We start from the raw sequence: 18,605 nt of genomic DNA, 5'->3' as shown, positions 1-18,605 counted from the left end.
TACAGATCATATAAAGGAATTTTTTGGATGACGTGTGTTGTGCAGCTCACTCCTCAGAACATTTGATGTTGTAACTGAAACAGTCATATGGTAGTCTAGATAAAGACATAAGTTTGGAAGCCCACGACAGGCCCAGATCTGGCCCAACAGCTCCAGATTCCATCACTGGTCCCTGACTGAAATGACAACCAGCTTGGTAAGGCCTGTCTTTTCCCTTTTCCCTACTTCTTTCCTACCTCTCCGTCACCCAGCATCAGCCTCCTCAGTGCCCCATTCGCCTCTTTGTTTCTGAGGGTGTAGATGAGGGAGATCAGGAGAGGGGTGATGATGTTGTAGAAGAGGGTGAGGAACTTGCCCTGGTCTTAGGAAGAGCTGTTCCCAGGTTGCATGCACATGTACATGATGTTTCCATAGACAAGTGAGATCACCGTGAAATGGGAGCCACAGGTGTTGAAAGACTTTTGCCTCCCTGACACTGACTGAATTTGTAACACTGCCCTCATGATGTAGCCATAGGAGACCAGGATAAGTACCAGAGGTGGCAGCACAATGTCCAATGCCAGGACAAAGGCAGTGCCCTCAATAGCAGCTGTATTGACACAGGCCATCCTGATCAGGGTGGGCATCTCACACAGGAAGTGGTCCACATGGTGGTTCCCACAATGTGGTAAGAGCAGGGTAACTGGGGACATGGCCAAGGAGTTGGCCATCCCACAGCCCCAAGCCACCAACACCAAGGCCATGCAGAGGCATGGATTCATGATCACCATGGAGTGAAGGGGCTTGCAGACTGCAACAAAGCAGTCATATGCCATGACTGCCAGGAGCAGACACTCCACATCACCCAGACCCAGGAATAGGAAGAGCTGGACAGCACAGCCAGTGTAGCTGATGGTCTTGTCACCTCCACTCAGGTTACAGAGAAGCTGGGGGATGGAGCTGGTGCTAAAACTGAGGTCCAGGAAGTAGAGGTGTGTGAGAAAGAAGTACATGGGAGTGTGGAGGTGGAAGTCCAGCTGGAACACCAGGATTATGGTAGTATTGCCCACAAGTGTCAGGAGATATGCAATCGAGATGACCACAAAGTGGATTCTCTCCAGATGAGGACGATCAGAATACCCCAAAAGGATGAAATTTCCCTGGGTGTTGTCATTGGTTCTATCACCTCTACTGCAACTGAAGAGAAATATGGATACTAATAATCGTGACAGTATGTATAAGGGAGCACTTACTATGAGCTAGGTGTTCTATGCTGTTTACATTTATTTATTCATTTAACCCCAACCACAGTGATAAGAAGTTGGCACTCTTATTACCCCTGGCTTACAGAAAAGGAAACTGAGGCAGATGTGTGTTAAGCAAATTATGTTATAGAAAGGGGCAGAAGTGATTCTGAACCCAGGAAATTAGGGTTAGAGTCTTCACCATTCACTGCTGGTACTGCCTCTAATTCCAATGACAGGAAGGACAAATCCTGCCATGACTCAACCACTGATTCTTCTCAAGACACAAGTTCCTAACCTCCTCCTAAAACCTCAAAGCCCAAAAGAGAGTCCCTGTGTCATCAGTTAATGGTATTTAGGAAAGATTCATTATATGGAGAATGCTTCATTTACTCCTTATCCAAAAGACACACCTCACTCATTTGATCACTATTCTTGAGGTAAACTACCTAAGTAAATAAATAACATGTGAGGCAGTAGAATATTATTAAAGCAACATACACACAAAAATAATCTCGCTTTCTTTCTCTCTTGGGTCAGGTATTAAAGAAATAGAGTCTTTTGTTTGTTTGTTTTCTTTCCAAGTACTATATACAACTTGAGGAGAAAACAATCACAAATCTTTGCAACAGATAGTAAAACTTTAATGCCACAATTCACATATATGTGCAGAAACTTCTTTCAAATTGCAATTTGAAGAATGTATGACATTCAAAGCAAAGCATGTCTGAGGACATAAACCACAAGTCTTACAGACTGATATAGAGGAACGGATTTAGAACGTTTGGACTACAACCCCAATCTCCCCTGTTATAATCCCTTAGCCAACAGATACCATTATGAGATCTTGGAACGCTCATTTACCTTTTCATAGTTTTCTCATCTAAAATGGTACTAATCAAACTACATTGTTTGTTTTACAGATGTGTTTTGAGATTTTTTTAAATATGAAAGACAGTTGGTAAATATGAAAGTGTATATGTATGTTACATCAAGCCTATGTATCATACAAACAGGGAATGGGAAAATAAGCTCATGAGAGTAGTCAGGGAAACTCTGAAAAAAAAAAAGAAATTATAATGAGGAGAAACTATCCTTAATATATATCCAAAGATGCTTTGAAAATATCATCATTGAAACATAATCACTGACCAGGCATTTTGGGTGAGGGGAATGTTAATCCTTCATTAACTCCATTCACTCAAACTAGCAACAATTCAAAAATGTAAACATTGAAAAAATACAACTACTAGAAGAAAGTGTAATAGTTGTTCTATTTATTTGTTTTTCCTGGTTATCTTGGATTTAGGTTGATCTCACTAGGCAACTTGCAATTCTCAAAAGCTCTGAAGCAAAATATAGATAAATTTGCATATTTTTAAAAAAGTCTACACTGTAAGAAATACAACAAAATGTAAAGAATAATTATTATCCTAGAGAAATTCAACATAACAAGTGAAAAGCTATCATGTTTAATAATTATTTCAAGAAATTGGCAAGAGAACATGTAACAAGAAATAGGCAATGATTTGAAGAAGCAGTTCACAGACATAAGATTTACAAAAACATGACTTAAAAGCATTAAATTATTCCCACTGATGATGAAGGGTGTAAATTTAGAATATAAGTATAAAAATATTTTCTTTCTAGATTGGTAAGTATTTAAAAATGTGGTATATACAGAGCTAGGAAAAGTGTAGGGAAATGAGCCCATTGACTCTTGATAGGAATTTAAATTGGCCTAGTATCTTTGGAGGGATCTTAAAAAAACATCATTAATTAAAATGCACATATATTTTGACATTGTACCTGTTATTTTAACAAGAGAAACATTTGCATTCCATAAAATTTAGAATTAAATGTTTTTTATGACCCACTAAGTTGCATCTAGGAATCTGTCCTTCATTTATTAACCTGAAACATGTGATTGCACCTCCTCAAGAATCTCCACTATAGCATTGATTGAAATGGATAATACTCAGAAACAATGTATATGTTTAAAGTTATTGAGATGATTTTAATAAATAACAACTTTAAGAACTAGAAAAAAACCACTACTAAATTGAAATAAGTATATGTATGCGACTTCCCTAATATTTTTTCCAAAAGTCCCATTAATTTCAAATAAGTGGAGGGCAACATATAATGTTTAGTGAGATTATATGAAGTGTGATCCCATTTTTTCGGTCAAAAACTCTCTCTAGATATGTATATTTATATTAAAATTGAAACAATATCTGGAAGCGTACATTGAATTTTTAAAAAAGACTCACTTCTAGAGATTGAGAAGGGGTTTAAGGTAGATTTTCATTTTTACATGATCCTTTATTTCTTAAATAATTAACTAATAATTGAATTATTATGAAATTTTAAAAATGCATATGCATGTATATAGTATAATATATTATTTAGAAAATTTCCTTATAAATAATGCTTTTAATCTGTTAATCTATCATTTTAACTTTGTCATGATTCTTTTACAGAGATATTGTGCCATTCCTCATAAAAATATATGTTTTGTAATTAATAAGCTAGAAAAGGAATGAAAGCAGAAAGGAGTACAGGAAGTTAGGAAGGAAAACAGACTGAAACAAATTTTAAATCAGCATAATAAAGCCAGTTTTTCACAACAAACTGCTGCACCATTTCATGGTCCTAAAATTGAGAACCCTTTGAAATAAGAGAAAAGCGAAAATGGGGATCTGAAAATAAGGCAAACTCAGTGAAAGGGCAAGAGTTTGGTTTTCATGATAACTTGAGCTCCAACCTGCTTCTGAATGGGTTTTCTCAATTTTGATGTAGAGGGAAGAAGGGCTTCTTTATAGGAAGATTTCCAATAATTGAAAGAGCATATTCTTGTTAATACCTCATATCTTTCCAGCTCTTAAACAGGATGCTGCCCTTTCCTCCTCTTGGAACAAGACAGGAGCACTTGTCTTGCAACCAGCCCTGCCGCTAACATGCACCTCTTTCCATGGAAGAAACAGATCTCTCACGTGGAAAACAGAGGGCCTTCACTTTCTGAATGGTTCTAAGAAGGGACAAATATTTTCTCCCTTTAAATTTAAACTGTAGCAGGAATATAATGTTTGCTTTTCTCTGTTTAGATGTCCTTCTGAGCATACTGGTCCAGTATTAACAGCCTCCCACTCTCCCCACCTTTCCACTTGCAATTTATACTTTATAAGCACCTTCCACAGCCATTGCGAATATCTTCATATTTAACCTAATTGTTCACTTGTTCTTGCACACAGCAAATTTCATGGTATGTCATGTGAACTCATCACCACTCTCCTGGTGAGAGGCGAGATAGGGCAATAGGCATTCTTTTATCTTTTATACATGGACTCAGTGTAGCATCTCGAAGAATGAATACTTAATTGCTAATGTGGCAGTTCAAGTCTTTCCTACCTTAGGGAAGCATTTACTTGTCATTGCTCAAATCTAGAAAAACTGAAAAGTGTTCTCAAGTACTAAACTGGAGAGACCTGAGCTCTCCTCACACACAAGTGTGTAGTGACACATGGAAAGTTCAGGGAATGAAACCAATGATTGACAACTCATGGTTTTTCAGGCATGATTTTGTCTGGAATTGGAGATGGCAGAGCATCTCACTTGTATTAAGGGGAGTATTGCTTTGTAAAACATTTGTTCAATGTGTGTATTTGGAAGTCAGTGTGCTGCCAGTGTGCAGCAGGGTAAAATATATGCTTCCCTGTAGGTTCTGGTCAAAGAATGTGAACACTATTGCCCCCAAATGCACCTGCCGCCTCAGACATGCCCACGCTCAAACCACAAGTCAACAAAATGTCCTTTTTTCAGTTCCTAGAGGGTGAGTGGTCATATGGTTAAAGATTTTAGTTCACTCCCAAAACATTTTTATTCTTGAAGATTAAAGAGTTTTAAACTCGCAAAAAGTCTGGCAGCAATTGCAGATGATATGAAATGGAATCAATGTTTTCAGACCAGGGAGCAGGCCTAGATCACCTCAGTCAAGAGCTAACATTTTCCCATCTCCCTCCATGAGACCGACAATACCCTTTTCAATGCTATTTTTTCAAAATGAAACTCACACTGCTGATTGCATTTTCTTACATCTGCCTGACAAATCTCAGTCGCTCTTAACAAACACCAGTGTCAACATAAAAAAAAAAATTTTGTATTTTGTGTTTCTTCATGTTTTGTTTCCTCAGCACTTTTATGTTTCATCTTTTTTTTTTAAAGATTTTATTCTTTTCCTTTTTCTCCCCAAAGCCCGCAGGTACATAGTTGTATATTCTTCCTTGTAGGTCCTTCTAGTTGTGGCATGTGGGATGCTGCCTCAGCGTGGTTTGATGAGCAGTGCCACGTCCGCGCCCAGGATTCGAACCAACGAAACATTGGGCCACCTGCAGCAGAGTGCGCAAACTTAACCACTTGGCCACGGGGCCAGCCCCTATATTTCATCTTTTAAACATCATTTCGCATTGATAAATTTATTGCTGTGTTAAAAGTAAATAGCATGAGTCATGATGTATGTGCTTGTGTGTAGATTTCTGTCTTAGTATTTCTGTCATCATCCATAAACTTTCCAAGATCAAGGAGAAATTTCCTCATTTTCTTTTTTTCTTTCCCTTTGAGGAACTCCATATGGCTTTTTATATTTAACAAGCCAACAGAAAAGTACAGACTTCTGTGGTGAGCTTCTAAATCTATAAATCTATTCACCATTTTTATTTGTAAGCTACAAGAAACCATTGAAGTTCAAAAACCAGAAGGTGCAGATTTAGTTGAAGGACCTTGGCAGGAATGGGAAATGTCTTCTCTCCTCCTGAGTGCACACAGGTGCTCCAGCCAGGTACAATTCTAGATGTGGGAGGAAATGAAAGTGTCACTCCTGGGCTTGGCCCATTCCTCTATAAATGTAATGGACCATGATATTTTTGCGGCAGTTCTTATGGCAATGACAACATGATGCAACTCTCTCAAGGATAGACTAGAGAGGGATGCTGATGGTGGTCTGGGTTCATCAACAGCTCCAAGTTCTGGGGAATCTTCTGAACCCACGGCGCTATTAGTACTTACATGGAAGTGTGCTGTAGGCATGCATCAAACTCTCCAATCTCACATAGGGTCAACACAGAAAATGAGGACCATGAGAACTTGTCCCTTGCTATGGAAATAATTTATTATATCATGTTACATAAAATAGGGGACTCAATCCATTGTTTTTATAAAAACATAAACACAGATGGTCATGTGCTCTTTCCCCATTTCCAAGAATTCTCATGTGTCTAAGAAAGAATTGAGGCATAATCAGTCCCATCCCACCTGGAGCAGGATCATGCTGTTTTTTTTCTTAAATCTACTGAAAATAAGGCAAAAGTAATTTGATATTTTTTAACTAAGAATTTTATGAATGAAAAATAAACCCATTATCCTAGTAGTAGAATAAATTCACAGGTACATCATTTAATAGAAAGTTAAAAGAGCTAAAAGTGTGAACTACTTATTTACCTTTATTTCTTTTGTTTTTGGATTTTCAAAGAAGATGTTAGCAGACCTGGATTTATATTTTAGTTTCAAAAACAGTTAGTTTTTCCGTCTAGTTAAGAGGGAAATTGAGCAAGCATCATGAAATCCTGATTTATTAGATTGTGTATATGACCATCACATTTTAATGCTTTTGTAGAAGCAAAACTGATACCACAGAACTTAAACTTTTAAAAATAATAAGCAAATAAATTAATAGAAATAGAGTCCCTAGAATCAGTCAGGTAATATCAGAGAAAAATAAGACTATTTTAAGTCAATTTACTAAGGAATTAGTCAAAATTATTATTTTCATACTTTTGAGTAGATATAGTCAGAGAATCAGAGAGTAAAGAGAATACTCCATATAGGTGAATGTGTAGAACTTGTACACTTGTAGAATATATGTTCTATTCGTATGCAGACCACATCCATGCTTCCCTCTTCCCCACATAATGAGAGAGCAGAGCCTCAGAAGGCCCCAGAAGGACACAAAAATGTGAATGGTGTTTGGAGAGCAGATGGGTTTAATAAATCCCAGTGTTCCAAATTTCACTGCCCTTTGGGAGAGTAACAGTTGAAATCGCCACTTTGAATTTTCTTAGCACTTTCTTCCTGCTGATGAAGCTATTTTACTTCCTGCTCTCTCCCAGCTCCAAACATCACCCTCCTTTTGGTTCCCTTCATTCAGGGACTTCCCAACATGCTACAATAATTAGATTATTTACTTATTAATTTACTTGACAAACCAGTCACCTTACTGGGGGGTGGGGGAAATGACCAAATTAGTTATTTGAATAAATCATCCAGTATTCAGCTGAACTGTAGATATAGCTCTAGAGAGTTACAGCTTCAGAAAAACTAGAATCTAATGTAGGGGGCTGACTTTTTAATCATTATTTATGATTATAACTACTATAATGTTTTGGGCTAGAAAAAACTCCGATGTATAATAACAGAGGGATGCACAGTAGTAGGGAAGTGATGGGGAGGAGAGCAGACCCAGGATATCTCACAGGTAGAGAAAGTGGCTCTCCTGTACAGCAGATGAAGAGGAGCACATAAAGCACAAAACAGTCAATTAAAAAAAAAAGTTTTTAGTCCACATAGTTTTATAGAACATCCCCCACATTCCTGGTGACTACGACATTTTGAGAGGTGGTGTATAGAGTGAGTATGAGGTAATTCATGATTCAAATGTGTCATTGTGATGTCATAGGGAATCAAAGCTACAAGAGGCTCAATGAGACTACTCCGGGGCATGGTAAGTCATTGTGTCACTGGAATTCATCACCATTACAAACTTATCCCTCTATTCAAATTTTCTCTATACATAAAAATTGATTTCACTCGTTTAGCACTTGACATTGGACTTCATTGGTCAGTGATTATCTAACTATAAATAATAATAATAATATTGCCACTAGAATATATCACATTCCACAAAACACTTTCAAATCCATATTTTAATTCCACTCCCTTAAAAGTCAATGACACATTCATTCAACAAATATGCACTCAGTGATAACCATTTACAAAGGTCTGAGATTCTTGAGCTATGTTGAACAAACTGTTATCAATAGGAAAATATCCCTCCCCACATAGTGCTTGATTTCTACCAAGAAAAGGCAAAAGCAAAGAAATGGAATAAATTTAATAAATAAGATGGCAATATAACACATTAGAAACTGATAAATACTATATCGGAAAAAACACCCTTCATTGCCCTTGGAGAAAAGGACTGGGCGAAGGTATTCTGAGTAGAATCTGAGGTATGCAGTGTTGTATAGTCCTCATTGAGAAGCTGGATTTGAGCAGGCTTAAAGGAGGAAAGGGAATGAATAGAGGAGACACCTGGGGAAGGAGATTTGTATGTAGAGGGCACATCTTTGATAAGGACCCCATGGTGGAAATTACCCAGCCAGGAAGCCATGATAGAGGGAGAAGGATGAAAAGAGAAGTAAGGAGAAGAAGTCAGAATCAGAGAAGGAACTGTTGTCTACATCCTTAGGGTCTGAGGGTTCATTGTAAAGTTTTTGTCTTTAAATTTAGGTTGAATGATAGGTCATTTCAGTGGTGTTACCATCTTGGATGCTAAAAGGATCAGTTCAGCTGCCACATTGAGAATGCATATGGGAGATACCAGAGTACAACTGTGATACCTGTTAAGAAATCAACGTAGAGATCCAAAGGGAGAGGATGGAAGCTCTCCCTGGGTTTATAGAAGTGGAATAGTTAGGGCTGACTGAACTCTAGATGTATTCTGAAGGCAGAGCCAATAAGGTGTGCTAACGGACTAGATGTGGGGTAGTGAAATCAAGAGAGGAACCAGGGCCCTGCCTGGTGACATGGCAGTAAAGTGCTCATGTTCTGCTTTGGCAGCCCGGGGTTCACCAACCAGATCCCAGATGTGGACATGGCACTACTTGGAAAGCCATGTCACCACTTTGCAAGTCATGCTGTGGTAGGCGTCCCACATATAAAGTAGAGGAAGATGGGCATAACTGTTAGCTCAGGGCCAGTCCTCCTCAGAAAAAGGAGGAGGGTTGGCAGATGGTAACTCAGGGCTAGTCTTCCTCAAAAAAAGAAAGAGAAGAATCAACCAGATTTTTGACCTGAGTAACTGAATAGAGTTACTATACATAGAGATGGAGAAGTCTGTGTGTGCATGTGCTCATGTCTGTGTGTGTGTATGTGTGTGTGTGTGTGTTGATTAGTGGAAAGTTAAGGCTAAGTTTAGGTATGTTGAGTTTAAAATGCGTATTTTGATGTCAAGTGGACAGTTGAATATACAAGTCTAGCATTCAAGAGAAAATAAAGGAAGAAAGTAAAGGGGAAGTCAGAATAGGTGTGGATTTGGAGGATTTTACTGTCAGAGAACCAAAATTCCAGAAAGAGTAGTAGACACTTTTTAAGAATTGGGAAGGGGAAAAAAAGGGATCATACTAGGAGGTGCACAAAGTTTTGTGAATCTTGGAATGCAAAGGATGAAGAAATACTCAACTTGGTTTAATGACTGATTTAAATCATGATAAAATGCACAATGAGATGACTGAATCCAAAGGAGCCAGAGGAGACCAGGATGTTACCTTTCTACATAGGGAGGAGGTGTTCCTGGGACTCCTTGTTCACCTCTTGAGGAGGGTCAAAGCTCTGAGCCTGTGTGGTTGTTTCCTTTCACCCACTGGGCTTCCTAGTTCTGGTAAAAGTGTTGATCCCTCTGGGGATGCATGACCTAGTACCAGTGACTCTGTCCCTCCTGATCCCCGTGGGGAAGGGGCTCTGCTGCTCTGAGTGTATGTCCTCTGTCACGACTTCTGTCACAGAGTGCTGGCCTTGCAGTGACACAAACACTTAGGTGTTACACTGAGTTTCCAGCCCCCACTTAGCTTCTGATGATGGGGAGTCATGAGCTGAGATCCACAGCATGAACATCTTCCCTACTCAGATCATACATGGAAGAGGCCTAGGGCCTGAAAGTTCTGTAAGATATCAAAAAGAGGGATGGGGGGATATTTTACGATTACTTTTGCTTGTAAATGAGAGATGGAAGGAGAACTCTTTTCTTATGATCAAGGATAAATGTATCAAACATGAATATATAGAAATCTTTCTTTAATATATGGACTTATCAATAAGATATGTAGACCCATCTGGAAACAGAGTTCGAAATTTTTCCATTTCTAAAATTGTGATATTCCATAACCTTCCTTCTAATGCAAAAAGTCTAGAAATAAAAATGTTTAAAAGTCTAGAAAGAAGGAGACATCAAAAATATTATTGCAAAGTGAGTGAAAGATGTCCGTCAAAGAAATCTCCCAAGAAGATTAAAACACCTCAAAATTCAAGGTAGAGATAAAGAAGATTAAAGATTTGCTAGTTTATTAGCAGGATAATATTAACTAAATTTGCGATTAATTAATAATTGTTTAACATGTAAGCATTTTAGCATTTGGCTACCACTTACTTATTAAATGCAGATAAAGACTAAGCTGGCAGAAAGGTTAGCCTTGAATGACAAGAATTTTATTGGGAAAGTGCAGAATATACTTTAAAAATAAGGCAAATATCATTACTATTTTGTCAACATCATCTACATCTTTAAGTTGTATTTCAGTACTAAAGTTGAATTTAAACAAATAATACCAATCATGACCTTAAATATTTACCATAACATTTAGATGAATATCATTATTCCATAGATAGGAAACATATTAAGTAGCTGATACTGACAGAGAGAGAGGTTATTTGTTTAAAGTTTTACAACAAGTAAATGGCTACGTCAAAGAATTAGTTGAATCAAAATTCTGAGAAACTTCTACTCTAAAAAAATATATATCCAAAGAGAAGGAAAATGTTATAACTCCACAGGGGTATTGTGTGGGAATCAGTGATATTAGATTCAGAGGAATGAATTTCATAATCCTACAAAATCAGTGCCAGAATAAAGAGAATTTAAAAAATAGTTGAGTATGGTCTTTAGGAATCATGAATACATAAAGGAATGGCTTTGAGTATATTAATTTAGAAGGAAATGGAAGGTTAAACAATAAGTGGTGTAAATCAAAGAAGAAAGGATGGATCAAAAAAGAGAGAAAGAGAAAGATCGAAAAAGAGAAAGACTCAGAAGCAGAGACAAACAGAATCAAGAGAAAACAAGGAAAATAAGAAGGAAGAGAAACACAATTATGGATCTGATGCTGCAACAATATTGGACAATTCTGAGCCAATTTAAGTATTGTCATTTCAAATTCTTAACATATGAAATCTGGGAATGAAAATATATTAAAAGAAATAATTATAAATGTGTAAAAATCTTTGTTTAATACAAGGCCCATTCATTTGAAAACAGACTCATTAAGAAATTGTGTGGAGATACCTGGAAGAAGACTGATGAGATTGCTCAATTTCTAAAATTATTATGCTCCACTATCCTCCTCCAAATGTGAATATTTCGCATTTTCTGTTTTTTCCCTATGGGAAAATTTCCACAGCAAGAAAGATTAAAGTTGTGATTTGTTGAGGCTTAGAGTATTTCTATCCTCTTCTCCACTCCAGGAACCTTTACTAGACTTCAAATTGTTAGGAAGAGAATATTAGGAATGATAATTCTTAACATTATAATCAGAGTCAAGATGACCCATGTATGTCGAGTTTCTTGATCCACTTCTGTCATAGCTGGCAAGATGAAAAGAATCATGTCACAGATAAAGAAATAAGGTCGGAGGAGACCAGAGAACAGTTGGTTGGATGTATAGATTCATTTTTGATGTTATAAAAGATTTCATCTGCTTCATAGTCCAAGAAAATACCAACACAGCAAGGCCATCCAAGGTGGAGGAGAGCTCCTGATGGGCAGGCAAGGATCATGTACTCACTCCATTTCCAGAACCACATGGCCCATACCCCATTCTTGGGAGAGAGTATAGTTTCTCCCTTTCTCGATTTAAGTCTTGAGAGAGATGTAAACCCTACTCAGCTCTCTCTGCCACCATGACTTCCCAGGAACGCATCTCTGATAAAAAGTTATACAAACCCAGGATACAGGGCCATGTGTCAAATCACTTGGGGTTGCCAGGGACATTCCTTCACAGTTCCCCATCCTGCATACTGCACAGTTCAGCAGAAAGAGGAGGCTATCATGTGCTGTGGCAGGGACAAGCTTTATATCAACTGTGAAAAGAATTTTGTAGGACACTTGAAAGCACAGAATATACTGGTGAAAACTTAGGAAGCCATTATATTGAGGAGACAGTCACACTGTTCCTCATTTTTCTCTAATAATTCCTGGAGAAAACAAAATAAATATTTCATCTTAAAAGCCAGTAAGTATATTCTTCACTATTTTGGGGTTCATTTCACTGCTACCTCTGCATAATTCAGCACTCATTCTCACACCAATTAAAACATGACCATTGATGGTATGACAAACTGAGTGCATAACCATTTAGGTTCCTTTCATCTACATTCAGTGCACTTAGGTGCTCTTAGGAAGATCTTCTGCAGTTAAAATAAAATTTACAACTCCCTCAGGATGTAATTTTTCTTCTTAAATTCTACAGGGAAATTTCTTTAATATGAAATTTACCACTTTCAAAAGTGGGTTACTGTGGTAGACAGAATTCTGAGATGGACCCCATCATCTTCAGACTTGAGTTACTCTCATGACTGTGTTATATTTTATGACAAGAGAGAGACTGGGTGCTTCTAACATAATCACATGGGTCCTTTAGAATCAGAAAAGATTTTATGGCTATTGGGCTGGTGGCAGAAGGGAAAGTCAGAGAGATTCAGATTGGATGTGTCATTGCTGGCTTTGATGTTGAAGTGGGTCACATGAGAAAGACAAGTGACCTCTAATAGACAGCCAGGAAGGAAATGGGGATTTCAAGCCTACAAGCACAAGTGCATTATTCCAAGAAACTGAATAAGTTTGGAATTGGATTCCTCCCAAGACTGCTAAGAGGAGCCCAGCCTGGCCAACATCTTGATTTTTATCTTGTGAATCCCTAATCAGAGAAGCCAGCTGATCCCACCTAGACATATGATCAGCAGAATTATGATTTAATAAATAGATGTGGTTTTAATTAGCTAAATCTGTGGTAACTTGTTACACAGCAATAGAAATCTAATACTGATACTGATGCAATCTCCCTCCTAGGGAGATTGATGTGAAATTCTACTTGTAGACATAATTAATAGATGTCTAAATCCCCCTAGTAAAGAAGGGAGGATGTGAAATATTCAGTGTCTTCTCTTCATAAATATTTTTAAAAAGTAAATTTCATTTACATAGTTTGATTTTTAATATTTTAATAACAAGTACTACTACTACAATTGTTATTATTATTAGTCTTTAAAGCACTTCTAGTGATGTTTTATTGATATTCAAATGTGTCTGACTCACATACATAGTCCATCATCTATGCTAATCTGTGTAGCTACAGTCAAGATGGTCATTATCATTGCCACATTCTGGATGAATATATTCTGGGTCAAGGAGTTTATGTGATTTTGCAAAACTCTAGAAATTTTAAATAACAGGGATTGAAAGGTGGGTATCCAAGGAATTGTCAGGGATATTGAACATATGTTATGTCTTTAAACACCATTCTTGCTCCAGCACACTTCTTTATTTCATTTATAAGAAATCTGTGAAGTGGCTTTTAATAAGGTCTGTCTCCTGTTCCTCTCCTTATACCTTCTCTCTTAAACTCAATTGCTCACCATGATAGAACAATACCTTAACCAAACTGCTCATGCCTATATTCCCAGTGACCTCCACACTGAAAAATGGACAGTCATTAGAGTTCACATTAAAAGGTTTTTCTCTAGCATTTGATGCCACTGAGAACCTCCTTTCTCTTTCCTGAAGAAACCAATCATCATGTTTCCCCTCCCTGTCTACTTGCCACCCTGTTGGGACTCTTTTGCTGCTTTCTCCTGTTCTCCTTCACCACTCCCATTGGAGAAATCAATGGTCCCAGGACCTGGAACTGTTCCCTCTTCCTCAGCTCACTCCCAAAGTGTTCTTGGGCTGGCTGGCTCATTTCTGTAATTAAATTACATTCATTTGCTTTGATTCCAACTGCATATCTCTAGCCTACACTTTTCTCCTGAAACTCCATATTTGTAAATTAATCTATCAAATATCAACACTCAGATATTTAACATTCATCACAACATTGATTTGTCCAAAACCCAACTCCTTACATTCTGCGCCACCTGCAGCTTTGCCCCTGAATATAAATGGCAATCTCATTATGCCAACTCTGGAGATTTAAACCTTGGAATCATTCATGACTTTTCTCTTTCTCTGACACTGGATATCTAATCCAACAGGAAATCTTGCCAGGACTGCTTTCAAAACATACTAAGAGTCTGTCCATTTCTCAGCACGTTTAGTACTATCACAATCATCTCTGATTGAATTATTGGAAAGTCTCTTATCTACTCCCTACTTCAAGGCTCGATCATCTCTAGCTTGTTCTCAATAAAACATACAAAGAGATCCCCACAAAACCTTAATCCAATCTTATTCCTCCATTTACAACTTTTTTGTTTTCCCACTTCACTTAGAATAATCACACTCACAGTGGCATGCCTGTAGGCTCCTGCACTATTGACTCTCTTCTCACTCACTCTGCTGCAGCTGCACAGTCCTCCTCATAGCTCCTAGAACACATCTTCCATCCTTCCATCTCAGGCCTTGGTACTCATCATTTCTGTTGCCTAGAATGCCCTCATCCAGATCAGATATTTGCTGTCTCATCCTCTACTGTGTGAGGTCTCTCTTGATCATCAATTAAAAATTAGATGCCCTACCCTTGAAATTTCTAGTCATGCTTAACTTTCTTCTTTTTTCAATGTTCTGTATCATCTAATATTCTGTGCATTTTGTATAATTTAAGTAAATATTTGCAAAATAAAGCTATAGATTTGTAGGAATTTGTTCTTGTTGCTCAGTGATATATTCCAACACTTAGAAAAGTGACTGGCATAAAATAGAAAATATTTGTTGAATTGATTAATTATTTAATTCAGTGGAATGAAATGGAAATATGAGGACAGTGATTCTGAGAGTGAATTACTTGCAATAATTCACACAACTGGTATACTTTCATCTGCCCTTCAGAACATGGATTAAATCATTGAAAAGGACAGCTAATATGGGTTTTCTCATTATGGGACAAAGCTGTTTCCCTGTAAGTAGTGAAACCATTATTTAGCCAAATTCTGTTTTCAGTTTCTGGTATAAATTGGATTAAATAAATTTTAAAATATTGAGAATAAACTGTCTTAAGAATAAAATCAGACCAAACAAAGTAACTTATGACACTACATTAGTTCCTACATAGAAGTAATTGATTCAGTATTTTTGGCTTTATTGATTCTCCAATTTAAGAAACTCATCAAATTAACGTATGATAAAGTAAAGAAAATCCATTATAATTTGATACTCTATAATTCTTTGATATCTATGATTGTTTTCTGTTTTGAAAAATGGTTCATTTAGTCCTCCAAACAATATGTTATTAAACATTTTATAAATGAGGAAATGGAGATTTAATGAAAATAGTGTTGTTTGTATCACAGCTAAGATGAGATGAACTGCACTGTCAAGCCCTATGTTCTAACCAAATGTAGCTTATATGGCTGTCAGTGACTCTGTTATTCTATAAGACCTCTCACAAATATCACAATCCTGAATATCTGCTAAGTTATATTCCAGGAGTTTTAGGGTTTCAGTCCTTACATTCAAGCCTTTAATCCATTTAGTGTTCATTTTTGTGTATGATGTAAGATAATGGTCTACTTTCATTCTTTGGTATGCACCTGTCCATTTTCACCAAGATGATCTATTGAATATGTTTTCCTTTCTCCATTGCATACTCTTGGCTCTTTAGTCAAAGATGAGCTGTCCAAACATGTGTGTGTGTGTTTTCTTCTGGACTCTCAATTCTGTTCCATATATCTCTGTGTCTGTTCTTCTGCCAGTACCATGCTGTTTTGATTTCTATAACTTTGCAGTATATTTTGAATTCAGGAAATGTGATACCTCCACCTTTCTTTTTTTCCTCAGGATTGCTTTGTCTATTCAGGGTCTTTTGTCATTCCATACAAATTTTAGGACGTTTTTGTCTATTTCCATGAAGAATATTAATGGGATTCTGACTGGGATTGCATTGAAACTGTAGGTTACTTTAGGTAATATGGACATTTTAACTGTTTATTCTTCCAATACATGAGCATAGAGTATCTTTTCATTTATTTATCGCTTCTTTGGTTTCTTTCAATAATGTCTTATAGAGACCATCCCCAAGGCTCAGTGGTTAAGTTCATGTGTTTCCCTCTGGGGGCCCAGGTTTTTGCCAGTTGGGATCCTGGGCATGGATATGGCACCAGTTATCAAGCCATGCTGAGGCAGTGTTACAGATAGCACAACCAGAGGCACTCACAGCTAGAATATACAACTATGTACTGCGAAGTTTTGGGGAAAGGAAGAAGGAAAAAAAAAGATTGGCAACAGATAACAGATGTTAGCTTAGGTGTCAATATTTAAAAAAATTGATATCTTATGTCATATCGTATAGTTTTCAGAGTATAAGTCTATCAACTCCTTGGTTAAATTTATTTGAAGGTATTTTCTATTTTATGGGGGGAGTGTATTCCTTATTTCTCTTTCTTCTAGTTTGTTATTAGTATACGGAAATGCAACCGATTTTTGTATGTTGATTTTGTATGCTGAAAATATACAATATTGATTATTTCTAACAGTTTTTTGATGGATTGTTTAGGAATTTCCATCTATAGATTCATATCATCAGCAAATAATAGCAGTTTTACTTATTCATTTCAAAATTGGATCCCTTTTATTTATTTTTCTTGCCTAATTTCTCTGGCTAAAACTTCCAGTACTAGGTAGAATAAGAGTGTTGAGAGGGGGATCCTTGTCTTGTTCCTGTTCTCAGAGCAATAGCTATCAATTTTTCATCATTGAGTAAGTTATTGGATGTGGGTTTCTCAAATACAGTCTTTATTATGTTGAAGTACTTTTCTTCTATACTCATTTTAGTGAGAAATTTAATCATAAATTTATGTTGTTTCTTGTAAAATGTTTTCTCTGCATCTACTGAGACCTAAAACCATCAAACTTCTAGAATAGAATATAGACAGTAGACTCTTTGACATCAATCATAGGAGTACCTTTTGAAGACTGTGTCTACTCAAGAAAGGAAATAAAATAAAAAATAAATAAATGGAAATGTATCACAATAAAAAGCTGCTGTATGTCTAGGGAAACCATGAATAAAAAGTAAAGACAACCCAGAGTGACGTCAGAGACATGGCAGAGTGAACTCGCCCAGGACTCTCTCCCCTCCAAATTACAACTAAGGGGAGCAACTACATTCCAACCAAAGAAATCCCAATAACACAAAAATCGTCAGAGACCCACAGCAGCCAAACGATGGAGAGTAGAGAGGCTGGAGCTGCCCTTGGAAGAGCTGGAATGGGGTAAGAGAGAACTTTGCTCCCTCCCCTAGAGACTGGGATCACTGCTGCAGGAGGCTCTGTGAGGGAAGGAGTGGTGGAGGGTCCATGCATCCGGAGGATTGTCCAGGACTCCCACAGACCCATGCAGCAGAAACCCTCTAATGGGGGAAAATGTCCACGTGGGGGGACCCCATCAAACCAAAGCCCCAAGAAACCAGAGAGCGAAAGTTGATCAGAGTCCAGGTCTGCACATGGGAGAAGTTGCCCTTCCTCCCCGAACCCGTGGTGTGTGCTGCCACAGCAGCTGAAGGTGGAGGGGTCAGGACACAGTGCTCTCAACGTCGTTCTAGTGGTGACAGGCTGTAACTGCAACCGAACAATAGAATTATGCTAAAAAACTGCTCCACTATGATCCAGCAATTTATAATAACTCCAGACCAAAAGGAAAACAATAAAAACACAGAAGTAGGTCCTGAGGACTTGGAAATAGGTAAACTAAGAGAAAATCTATTCAGAATAGCTATCATCAAAAAACTCAATGAGGTAAAGGGAAATATAGAGAAACAAATCAACGAGTTCTGGAGTTACTTCACAAAAGAGATCAAAACTATAAAGAAGAATCAATCAGAAATACTAGAGATGAAAAATAAAATGGATCAGATAAAACAGAATATGCATTTCCTGAATGCCTGTGTAGACAACTTAAAGGAGAAAATTAGCATAATCAAAGATAGAGAGGTTGAACGGCTCCAGACAGAAGAAGAAAGAGAACTAAGAATTAAAAAATAACTGAAGAAAATCTCAAAGAAATACCAGACACCATGAGAAAATGCAACTTAAGAATCATCAGAATTCCTGAGGGCATGGAAAAGTAAA

The 18,605-nt window shown here is 37.3% G+C and overlaps 1 protein-coding gene across 1 annotated transcript in view; it reads right to left on the bottom strand.

The window, feature by feature from the left end:
* Nucleotides 1-221: 221 nt before the first annotated feature.
* Nucleotides 222-18,605, bottom strand: part of LOC138918148 (olfactory receptor 2W3-like) — a 39,194-nt gene continuing 20,810 nt past the window's right edge. The window contains 1 exon segment of the mRNA XM_070238352.1: nucleotides 222-1,176. Coding sequence (XP_070094453.1) covers nucleotides 222-1,176 — 955 coding nt within the window.

This window comes from Equus caballus, chromosome 16 (assembly GCF_041296265.1).
Source record: "Equus caballus isolate H_3958 breed thoroughbred chromosome 16, TB-T2T, whole genome shotgun sequence".
NCBI classification, from domain to species: Eukaryota; Metazoa; Chordata; class Mammalia; order Perissodactyla; family Equidae; genus Equus; species Equus caballus.
Note: the sequence above shows the minus strand (reverse complement) of the source record. Positions and strands in the feature narration are given on the sequence as shown.